At 46.0% G+C, this 11,772-nt stretch overlaps 1 protein-coding gene across 4 annotated transcripts; it reads left to right on the forward strand.

Annotated features, from left to right (window-relative positions):
- The first annotated feature begins 3,069 nt into the window (after positions 1–3,069).
- Positions 3,070–11,348, forward strand: LOC118506676 (tektin-3-like). Of its 4 annotated transcripts, none has more exons than XM_036044131.1 (7): positions 3,070–3,294; positions 3,400–3,631; positions 9,312–10,139; positions 10,211–10,320; positions 10,404–10,575; positions 10,648–10,784; positions 10,853–11,348. In XM_036044131.1, exons 2-7 carry the CDS (start codon positions 3,512–3,514, stop codon positions 11,079–11,081), a joined length of 1,596 nt encoding a protein of 531 aa, XP_035900024.1. In that variant the 5' UTR covers positions 3,070–3,294; positions 3,400–3,511; the 3' UTR covers positions 11,082–11,348. The 4 variants fall into 4 exon arrangements, with proteins under 4 accessions (XP_035900024.1, XP_035900031.1, XP_035900013.1 ...); XM_036044138.1 differs by having other exon boundaries at positions 3,070–3,223; XM_036044120.1 differs by having other exon boundaries at positions 3,070–3,631.
- The last annotated feature ends 424 nt before the right edge of the window (positions 11,349–11,772 follow it).

Genomic DNA, 11,772 nt, shown 5'->3' on the forward strand with positions numbered 1-11,772 from the left:
TCCAGCCCTCGTTCCCTTCAACCCCCTCCACTTCATATCATACCCGATATGTTCGCGCATGCAGGCGCTACAGCCGAGTGCCCTTTAGGCTAGTTTAATTTTTATTCCGCTTTATTTCGCTCTCCACCTCGAAATCGGTTAGTAGTATTTGCAGTTGAATGAACAGCTCACTTTACCGAGATCCGTTCATGGCTTTTTGCCGGTACCGCTTTTTTTTGGTTTTCTTTTTCGTTGTTGTTTTATTTTGCCATTTCTGCTCATCTTTTATGATTATTCCATTCGATCCGAGCTCACCATGTTGCAGGGGAGTGTAGTGCCACACTAATTGTTCGTGCTGGTTGACGGTGGATGCTTTAGATTATTCTTTTTACAGAATTTTACTCCTCCTGGGAGGTTTACCATATGTGTGCAGCGTTTGTAAAATATTTGCTTTTATTTCATTTTGCTTGAGTCCACAACAATTTTTGCCAGAATCCCTTTCAACGAGGAAAAATTTTATCTAGCGACATTAATTGATCGTTTAAAACTTAAACCAGACATTGTCTTCATAAGTTTACAATAAAATTTGAATAATTATTGAAGAAAAATTTCCTGTTTTCCTCTTTTCACTTATGATCAGCCAGACTGTTTTTTTTAAATGTGCAATCAAAGGATCATAAACGTAAATAGCATTATAGTAAAAATTTAACACTTCAATAATAATAAATACCCATGACCAATGTTGAGCTCCGCTAACCCGTATCCTTTTTTTTCCAGGAAAATTCCATTGCCGTCTAGACGGGCACCGGGTGCACCAGGTTGTGCAGACTGGTGCCCTTCCACAGCTGATTGGCTTGAAGTGCAACGCAATTAATACACTTCAGTTACACCTGGCCGATGATATGGTTGGGGGACAGGGGTACACCAAGAGGTATTAACTTTTTCCTTTTCCCAATCACCAAACGAGCATCTATTGAGCATTGATCAGGCTTCGTTAGTAGATAATTATACCTGGCAGATGGTTCCACCATTCGATACGCCGATAGGTTGCGATACGTATCGATAAAGCAATTTATCATACCGATTATCACCGGCTGGATGGAATGGTGAGATGAGGTCAGCGCTGGATTGGATTAGGTGGGCGTTAATCGAATTGATAATTTAAACCCATCCCAGTGCGTTACTCTTGAGGGAAAAATCAAGTGAAAACTTACAGGTTGAAGCTTTGATGGAAAAATCGATTTTTGTTTTATACGGTTCAAATGGCCTGGCCTAATTACTGAACAAAATTATACATTCAATTCATAAATTCAATAACCTAATACCAAAACATTATATTTTTCAGGAAAATAAATTGGAGGAAAACCAACACCTAAAATAACAGCAAATAAATACATTTATGAGCTACTTCAAATGTGTCGTGTCCAAACGCCTTTAAAAATAATTTATTATATTTTTAAGATTATATTCCCTGAGTAATTTAATGGAGACGCCCAGTGCTTTGAGGAAATATGTAATCAACTATTTTCTAGCTGGCACTCAATATTTCTCACGTGACACAATAAATTGATTTTATTTTTTCGACCTGCGACGCAGAGCAAGTAAATAATATTTTAAAGGTTTCAAAACGTTGTGCTGGTAATCACTTAGAAGTTTGAAGGAAGCGCCTTGTACTTAACTAAAATAAGCAGTAAACAGGTTTTAATGTTTGTGCATTCATTGCCTGCGACAGCTAATCAGTTTCTTCTTCTTCTTCTTTGACACTTCAACCTCGAGAGGTCTCGGCCTGCCATTTCTGGCTTTCTGTGACTTAATTTTACCCGTAGTAAGTTAGTCAGCCCTACGTACGGGAAGACGGTCTGGATGGGATTTGAACCCCAGTCATGTCGTTATCGCCTCTGCCTCCGGATTGCCCCAGCGAATCAATTTATGTATGCATCATTTGCAATCTGCGGCATCCAATCTGTTTAGAAAAGCATGTTTATAAGATTATGATACTGCGCTAGTAATCGGTTAGTAGTCTAGTGGAGGCGCTCAGAACTTTATTGAACATTGCACATGCTTTGCATTTTTGTTTCTGAATCGAATCATCTTTTTATATGCACTATTCTCAATCTGCAGCAATGAATTACTTTAAAAATCAAATTCTATAACTGTATGATACTGCAGTAGCAATTCCTTAGTTTTCCAGTGGAGGCGCCCAGTACTTCATTGAAATTAACTTTTTTCTACTTTTCAACCGCAGTCTGGTACCTTGCACAAATAAGAAAAAAACAATATGTGTGCAGAATCCCAAACAATACCGAATAAAATCCAATCTAAATATTGCTTTGATAATATTGCAAATAAACAAAAATGATAAGCGTCCCCCATACCCGGCCACTATCGAAAACTATTCTTTACCCAATGAAATAGTAAACCCGTTTAAGAGCATTGTCTTACTCATCGGACAGTAGCCACCGCTTCTTTACAATGATATCTCAAAAAATTGTCCCCCAAATGGGCCACTCAAAATGGCGCCCCTGGCGTAATAGGGCACTACAGCGCGCTGTTCTGCAAAAGGGGCTACAGCGCTCATTTGCCTATCGCCACCGAACAATCGGCAATTGTTTTCTCGTGTCGCATCCCGCCACCACACACAGGAAGTCAAAGTTTGGTGCCTCGGGACTGGGCAAAATACGCCCGTCGCTAATCCAGCACCAAGAGTTTTTCGTTGTTTGCGGTTCCCCGTCCGCTCTCGGCAGGCAAGTAAACCAGGCGGGCACACAGGTTGGGCACACTGTCTGTGCTGTGCAAACAGTCACCGGTACGGACAGAACAAAGCGAACGCTTTGTAAAACGGATTTTCACCCCGTCCCGATCCCACTGCGAAAAGGTGAAGCGTCCTCGTTCTAGGACGATCACGAGCGAATGGGAACGGACCGGAGGTGAAATTGTTGTTTAGTCGTTGTTGACCTCGTTTCGATACGCGGCCCGTAGCGTGGATTCGATTCGGTTGCATGCGCATCGATTGTCCTAATTCGCATTGGAAAAGGAAAAAAAAGGCAGCACCGAAGGACTGGGCTCAGGCTCGGTAAAGCCTTATCTCGCCAGTTAACCTGCTACTACTGCCGCTCCGATTTCCGAGCGCGTAAAGACCTAACGCGGAACCCCTAAAATATTCCACCGATGGCTGTGAAGGCGTAAGCATGCCCGATCTAATCAGCTCTACTACGGTGGTCCAGTGCTTGCTAGTGCTCTGAGGGTGAGATCACCATTTTTTTTGTTGTTGCTTATTTGCTGTGCTGTGTGAAAACTTTTGCGGTAGGCTTGAAGGTGAGATCACACTTGAATCTCCGGGTCCAGGGTAGACAAAATCCGTGGCCTGATCGGTGAAGATGCGTGCTCTGATGCTGCTCTGGAAATTGTTTTTACCCACAGCCACCCGCCAGCCATCAACCCACGGTGCGTGTGTGTGTGTGTGTGTGTTCTTGCCGGTCGCCAATTCAACTATTCCGAAAGGTACGCCCGCACAATTTTGTGTCCCAACTGAATGTTGTGCTGGGAAGGAGCGAGTGACTACGATGCCACGCCGGCCGGGTCCTATCTATCCTCGCAGGCACTACACGCCAACACGTTCATGCACTCGAGCCGGAAGTCCAGCGTACCATTGGTAAGTGTGTATGTGTGCGAATGTGCAGCAGAGCTATTCATGGTGATGGTATCGCACCGAAGATGGCTGGTAGCCCGGTGGCCATATCGTGCACCTATCGTGTCCTTCTATCTGATCCGGAAAATCAACATTAAAACCAACTGACCGAACCGAAGGTGTTCCGACCGGTGGAAAGTGTGAAAATTCTCAGCCCCCCCCCCCCCCCCCCGTGAGTGGCAAGTTCGGTGGGCCACACCAGCATAGCGTGAGAAGCGAAGGGCTTTAAAAAGGCACGCACTTTGACCACGGGCAGACAAGTAACATCCCTTCCCGGGTGGAAGGAAAATCGAGTTGATCAGGCTTCCTGTTGGTTGTTTTGTGCTTTTTCCTACCAAACTGCCTTCGGCGGCTCGAAACTGTGTGCAGTATCTCTCAAGGTCATGATAAGGTTGGAAACTGCATCTAAACTCGCGCTTTAGCCACTTGTTGGAGCATTATTATCAATTCCTGGGACCTTCGACCCTAGAATAGATTTTATTTGAAAGACTTGTTGAGAAAAGGGTCTTTCAAAAACTAGCCGTCTACAACAGACTTGTATACTTCAAATAACAATTCTACGAGTTGAAAACGTTATCAAACAATCATCACTCATCACTTCCACTTAAACCATTTACAAAATGGAAACTAATCCTCTTAAAATATGGCCTACAGTCTATTGTGGAATTCCGATGATGGTTAAAATTTTAATCCGTTTTAATGGAATGGTGATAACGTACAGGGGTTTTCTGTTGATAATGTAAAAGTTTTTCGTAAACTATTTAGATGGAATGATAAACCAAGCAAGATGACGTTGGACGGGCTTCAGATGGCAGGGGAGTCAATTAACATTTATTGTGAAGTTACCAGATGATATTGTAATTGTAGCTGATGACATTGTACACGGCCTGTCAGTGCTCGGGTAAGTGTTCAACCTTCAGCTATAAACGCGATAAAATCATGTAAAAATATAATCTCACAGTCCCCATTTGAGGCGGTCCCGTGACAGACGCGATAACTGCGCCAGTCTTCACACGGTAGGACTGGGGTTCAAATCCCATCCAGACCGTCTCCCCGTAAGTAAGACTTCACTATCAGGCTACCAGTAATTACGGGTCATAGAAATCCAGAAATGGCAGTCCGAGACCTTTCGAGGTTGAAGTGCTAACGAAGAAGAAGAAGAAGATTCCCCAATCATCTCAAACCATTCCAATGTCATCTAGCTTCATCTTCACCATTTCATCTAAAGGGTTTACGAAAAAAAAATCGATGCGTTTACATTATCAACCGCTGTATTTTAACCCTGTATTTTCTATAGTTCGAAAGTATATGGATGCATGGAAAAAAGCTTTCCTTCCCTAATAAGCTTAACCCATACAGTCAAGCCATTGTTATACAGCAAGTGTTTTTTTGTCTAACATTGAAAATCATTTTACTATTAACGTTAAAGTGTTAATCGGATTATATGGTTTTTTGGTAAAAGACTCGAGAAGGCCCCCCTCTGACAAATTTTTTTAGATACTGTACGATTTACGCCTAAATGTATGCAATCCGCAGTACACGTTGTGAAAGCTTCACAGTGTGCTTTCAGTGTGGTCAAAAATTGTTGAAAAAAATCGAATGAAATATTGCTTATTATTCGATTAAATCCCCCTCCCTCTCTCCTGAACATTTATATTGGCTTACAGGAGCTACGTAATAATTTTTGGTCACGCTAGGAGAGACCAATCAGGCTTACAACATACACGGAGTTCCCGGACTGTAACGGAACATTGGTTCAATGGATATTTGTTAACGGGCATAGATATTCAGAAAAGGAGGAAAAATAAGAATAATAACATTTCAAATCACTTCTTCCAATGTTTATTATCTAGCTCTACTCGCTGTTTAGTAACAGTATGAAGAAACAATGCACAATGTTTATAGCAAACGAGTTATGACCATACAAAAATCCCACTGTGCAATAAAAATGACAGGCCACAGTGCTGCACACAAAAGATTCCAGGGAGGGGGGCCTTCTCGAGACTTTTACCGTGCAAGGTTCTCATCCATTAACGCAAAGTGAGCATCGCAATGACAATAAATGCAGGAAGAGGAAATCACATTTATGCACTCTACTCCATTTCTTCAAAGCAATAAGACTTAGTCTTTCTTATATGCCTTTGTCATCCACATTAAAAGCGATGTGCTGAAGCTTTATTTGAAATGAATTATAAGGAATTTCTTACAACGATACGAGTACAGAATTTTAGCTCTATCTTGGCTCTACAACATCCAGAGAAATTGTCCTTCGTTTAGTGACTTCCTTGACTTAGAAAAGCTAGAATAGATAGCCCCCCGCGTGTTGGCAACCGCAGTCCGGACGAGATTCGGTATTCACCCCCGTCACCCTGTTCTGTCTAATTCATGATATTGAATTTCTCAAGTCTTCGGCCGCACATAAGAGAGTGCATCATCATTATCTTCAACACAGTTCTCATTTATTGCATTTACAAAGCTCCCTGTTAGATTGCAGCTGATGCCACAATTCTTGGAAAGCTCTACGTGGTCTCCGTGTACATTCACCGGTACACTGTGATTATTGGTGTTCGGACACGTGCCATTAGTGATGTTGTTGAAATCCTCTGTTTGCATCCACTTTGGCCATTAGTTGTACAACGCATATGCTTGAAAGTCCCTGCTTCATCCCCCGTCACCGAGTTACTTGTCGTTAAAGTGGAGATCCTCCACAATATCTTCCCGGTAATATGTAGCTCGAACATGAGTTTGATATCTCTGGATGCTGTAGAATGCTCAGTTTCTTTGCGAAACTTACAACTCTAGTGAAACATACTTCCATTGTGTAAAATTAACGCCTGAAGATCGTGTAACAAATTCCGCAATAAAGTGTGATGAACGCAAGGAACGGAAACAAGCAATTCCGTTTTTCCAACGTACGCCCCAAACCGTGCTTTCCATCGTAACTGTTGCGAGGCCAGAAACCCGGGACTGGTAAAACGCTCAACGTAGCCTTCAACCGTACCGCAACAAAATTGCGCTTGCGGAAACGAAACAATGGTTTCACCGCGTGTTCAAGATTGGCTCACTCACACTTACTCGTCTGTCTTGGGACCGGAGGTTTCCGCGACAAACCGGGTTTGCCCAGTTTGCTGTGATTTCCCTGACAGTATGGATTATACAAACCGACGAAACCGACCGTGGCAATCGAAGGATATGGTTGATTTCCAACGTGTTTTGTTTAGGTCATCCCCATTCGTTGTTGGCCACCCTTTGCCGCGCGTCTGGTTGTGGGGCCCAAAACGGTTCCGTCCCGCTCGCCGGAGTGTTGGAGCGAGTTTGGTTGAGGATTGGGGTGCGGCAACACGGCGGACACAGCCACGAAACAATACGATACAATCATAAACTATACATCGGAAGTTGGTGTCTACCCCCTCGGTGTGTGTGTGTGTGTGCTACCACCGCTCACGGCTCATAAATGGGGAGTACCTACGGAATATCCATAAATCAGCCCATTGGAGGTTCTTCGGTGGAGGACTTGCGCAGAGTACGGCGCAAGGGTGCCCGAGCAGAGGAGCGGCACCGGGATGGTGGATCCAAACTCAATCCATCGGAATGGTGGATCGATTACGAGCGTTCTTTCGGGCTCAGCGGGCTGGCGCACCAAATTTTAGCCCAAAACCCACCGGGGAGTCACAAAACAAGGCGAGGCATAACGAGCCATCCGAAGCGGCAGTGCAATAAATAGACTGTCTTTCGATTGACGAGAGGGGGGAGAGGGGAAGAGGGTGGGGGGGAGGTAGGAGAGTGAGGTGAAGGTAAGAAGGGGAAGGTACCGCAGTACGCTAGAAATGGGTCCGTCTGGGCCCGGAAGCAGCTCATTCGGCGATTGCCCGTTGGCGAATGCGGGAGGCCAACCAGTGTGTTGCGACTCGTGACGTGCTCCGGGCGCGCTCCGGACACCCGACATCCCAGTGGGCTTTCTAACCAAGTGCGTGGCGAACCGTCATAAGAGCATTCGAGCAGAAGCATGTGTTGTGCCGTACAGTGACGAGTGGGAAAACCGTTTCTTACTCCCCCAAAGCGCTGCGGGTCCTGGTGCCTTCGTCGCGAGACGCTCGATGGACACGTCACAAATTATAGCAAGTGGTTACGGTCACTCTTATAGCAAGTAGAGCTACTACCTGGTGACCGAATGCGACCGTTTTAAAGTGCGTGTGTGTGTGTGTGTGTTTTCGTATGTGTGTGTACGTGCCTATACTGCCACCGCAAGCAGCAGGCGTCGGAAGAGATCCTTGATCGATGTACAGAGCTGCATCGAATGATGCAGATGTACGAAGTGCAAGTAATTAAACCGTGAAATCTCAACACTCAACACACTCGGCGCGCAACCTGAATTCCCCCATCAAGGTTTAAAATAATGCAAGGATTATCGATACACCTCCCTGCAGGATTACTGCTATTCGCATGTTTCCAAGTGCTGGAATGTTGCTGGTGTAGAAACGCTAAAGTCGGAGGCACGATTTCGGGGCGAGAGGAGGGAGGGGGGCAGCAATCCACTCCAACAACAACAGGGGAGGTCTAGCGCGGGAGAACCGTTTTTTTTTCGTTAACCCGTCAACGATCAAACTCCCCATGGCTGCCATGGTAACTACGTCAAGCAGCCGTCAGGCAGCACCTGACAGGCCGCCATGACAGTGTAGCCTGCTCCAATTATGAAAACGGGGTCATACCACTGTTGTTTGCTTTCCTTCTCCAACTGTTGCCACCCTGTCTTGGTCTAAAAATGGCCATTTTTACACAAAAGAGCTGTCCACCCTTCTTCTCTCCTGGCGTCCCTGCAACGGCAAAAAGTTCATCCCTGAGCACACCCCGCTTTAAAACGATTTGTTGTGTTTTTAGCTGCTATTTTTGATTAAGTGCCAATGGAGCCAGTTTTCCAGTGCTGGAGGCAACTATGCTCAAGAAAATAGAGTATTGATTAGCAACAAAGCAGCATGAGTCGGAGAGATTGGTCCGGTTGGTTCAACATTCTATTTTTACGCCTTAAAAACTGGAGAATGTGTAGCTTTATTTTGCGACTGATGAGTAAGGAAAAGAAGAAGCATTATCTATTTTTTTTTTTTTTTTTTATTCATAAAGAACGGCCTGGCCGTATTGCTACATTATCTATTTATAATTGGCATAAATTAGAATACCTTAGCCAACTTTGCCTCTAAAGGCTTGATGATATTGTGCATTATCAACATTATTAAAACCATTGTTAGTGGTGTCCATTTACCTATTGTCCAGAATATTTCAATGAAAAAGTTCTTCAGTATGAATAGCACAACACACCACATGTCAGTTGAGATTTGAACCCAGACTAGGCGTGTTCTAAGCTCACAGTCTTATCCGATACTCTATCTGGGTCTGTCCACCAGCAAAAGGTTAGCGTAGCTCAAAAAGCCACCTGAGGAGCATATAAACCAATGATGATTCGAAGTGTTTCCATGTTGCCGAGTTCCAGGCTTTCGAATAGAAGTTACATAACTCCAATTTCAAAATAGCACCAAGAGCTAAAATAGCTTGTAACATCACCATCGTCAACGTCTCTGACACTGTTTCGCTTGCTTCTGATTTGTTTTTGGCTACGTTTCGCTACTAATCATCTGTTTCGCCGCTCAAGCCTTGGAGTTCGACAACGCACGCAACGCACAACATGGAACAAATCTCCGGTCCGCCGGCCAAGACCGGTACCTTCTACCAAACGCCCCGTTCACATCCGTGGCGTCCCACGATGGGTTACGAAGCGGTCGAAGTGACGCCTCTGCATGAGCAACCGATCACCAACCAGCTCGTTGCATCGTCCTACTCCCCATCGGGCATGTGTTCGGATCCGGTCACCTTCCCGAACCTGGTCACCGGGTTCGAGCGCAATCCGCAGCATGCTGCCCGTGCCGCCCTGTACACGCGCTACACACCGAACGAGTGGACCACCTCGAACGTCTGCACGTACGCGGACGCGGACAAGAACCGCAACTACTCGGAGAAGGTACGCTCCGAGGCGGTACGGTTGATGCGCGAAACGGACGAAAAAACTTCGCAAGGGCAGCGAGATGCGGCCCGTCGGCTCGGTGAACGTATCACCGACATTACCTTCTGGCGCAACGAGCTAACGACCGAGCTGGAGAAGCTGATAGCCGAATCGGCCCAGCTAACCGACACGAAGCGAAACGTGCAGAAGGCACTGCAGGACCTAGATCCGCCGCTTCACATCGCCCAGGAGTGTCTGTACCATCGGGAGTCGCGCAAAGGTATCGAGCTGGTGCACGATCACGTCGAGAAGAGTCTGCTGGTGGAGGTGGACAATTTGCGCGCGAGCCAGGAGAAGCTGTCGCAGCTGTTGGCGAAGATCACCAAGCAGCTGGCGGACTGTCGGGCGGCGCAGCACTCACTCGAGGACGATATTAGCCATAAAGAGTCGGCACTCGGTATCGACTCGATCTGTCACCAGGTAGGTTATATTGACTCGAAATCACTCGTTATAAAGCAGGTCTTATGATTTTCCACTGTCCAACAATATAGCTTAACAACTATAGCCGAGGCATTAACTACTACGGTGGAATCGAGAAGTATGACCCAACCGTTAGTACACCCGGTACGTGGTCCGGTTCGAGCAGTACAAGGATCAACAAGTAAGATTCGCTTTGCGCAGCTTCAAAGACGCATTGTTCAATTTCCAATCTAAACCCCCCCCCCCCCCCCCCCCAAAACGCAGCTCACACTCGGAAAGATCCAAGTCCTGCCAGCTGCGCAGTGATGCCGAATCACTGATCAACGCAGTGGCGACCTCCGTGTGGGACTGCTGGAGCAACACGAACAACGCGTTCAATAATCGCGCCTCCGAGATGCTGGAAGCAAAGAGCAAGATGCAACTACATCTGCACAAGGTAGGTATCGCTATACCCGCCTTCAAGGAACTCAGCGCCATCTTCACCTATCGTTCTGATTCGCGATTGCAGACCCAGCAGGAAATCTTTGACGTTGAGAAGCACATCGAGCTGCTCCGTAAGGCGATTAACGACAAATCAAACCCGATGAAGGTGGCCCAAACGCGCCTGGAAGCGCGAGCACACCGTCCCGGTATCGAGATGTGCCGGTAAGTTTCCGGCAGCCAGAAATCCTCCCAGCAGCTCCTACAATCTCCCATCTCTTCCTTTTTCACAGTGATAACGCTCACCTACGTTTGGTGGAGGAGGTGTGCACGATCCAGGATTCGGTCGCCACGCTACACCGCAAGCTGCAGGAAGCCGAAGCGCAGCATCAACAGCTGCTGCGCACCAAGTCTCAGCTCGAGAGCAACCTGAAGCAGAAGGTGGACGCACTGTTCATCGATCGCGAGAAGTGTATGGGACTGCGACGCTCCTTCCCGGTGAACAACACGATTAAATATTAAACGTCCGCGCACACCCTGAACGAACGCACACTTCTAATAGGGATGTCGATCCCCCGTCCCCGGCTTGTCAGTTGTGTTCTGCTTCTACTATACATATATAAATACCTATATCGTTCGCAAAAAAAAACAACAAACAACGTATCTTATCACTCTGGTAGCGCAATTTGGAAAGCGATAGAGAGGACGACGCGGTCCGGCTAACACACGTACGAAAAAGAAAACACAATAAAGGCCCACATCGTTGAATTTGTTAGATTTCCAGACAAATGTACTTGATTGCTTGTTATTGGTAATGAGGTGTACGATCAGGTTCTGTGGGCACATACAGGGGTATTACAAGATCTCATTTATAGAGAAGGTAGTTGATACCTATCAGAAAGAATTCTGAAAAGGGGAAATCATCAACTAAGTAGAGCTGCGTATCATGCAGCAAATCTTGGAGAAAATAGCAGAGCAGCAGTTGCAGTTATACCATCTGGTGGGATGGTCTTGGCTGTCTTCTCTTCAATACACCGTTAGTGAGAGCCTAGACTCTTCTCCTTCTTCCTGGTCTGTCTGGTTCGGCTTTGGTCCGCTTGTAGAACCTGGCCTCCTGGGATTTCTCCCTCACGTAATCCATGAGAATTAATCATGGTAATGTAGAAACCGGCAACTTAGGCCATATGTCTCCCTTCCTAGACCCGGAGGTGAA

The sequence above is a fragment of the Anopheles stephensi genome, chromosome X (genome assembly GCF_013141755.1).
Source record: "Anopheles stephensi strain Indian chromosome X, UCI_ANSTEP_V1.0, whole genome shotgun sequence".
NCBI lineage: Eukaryota > Metazoa > Arthropoda > Insecta > Diptera > Culicidae > Anopheles > Anopheles stephensi.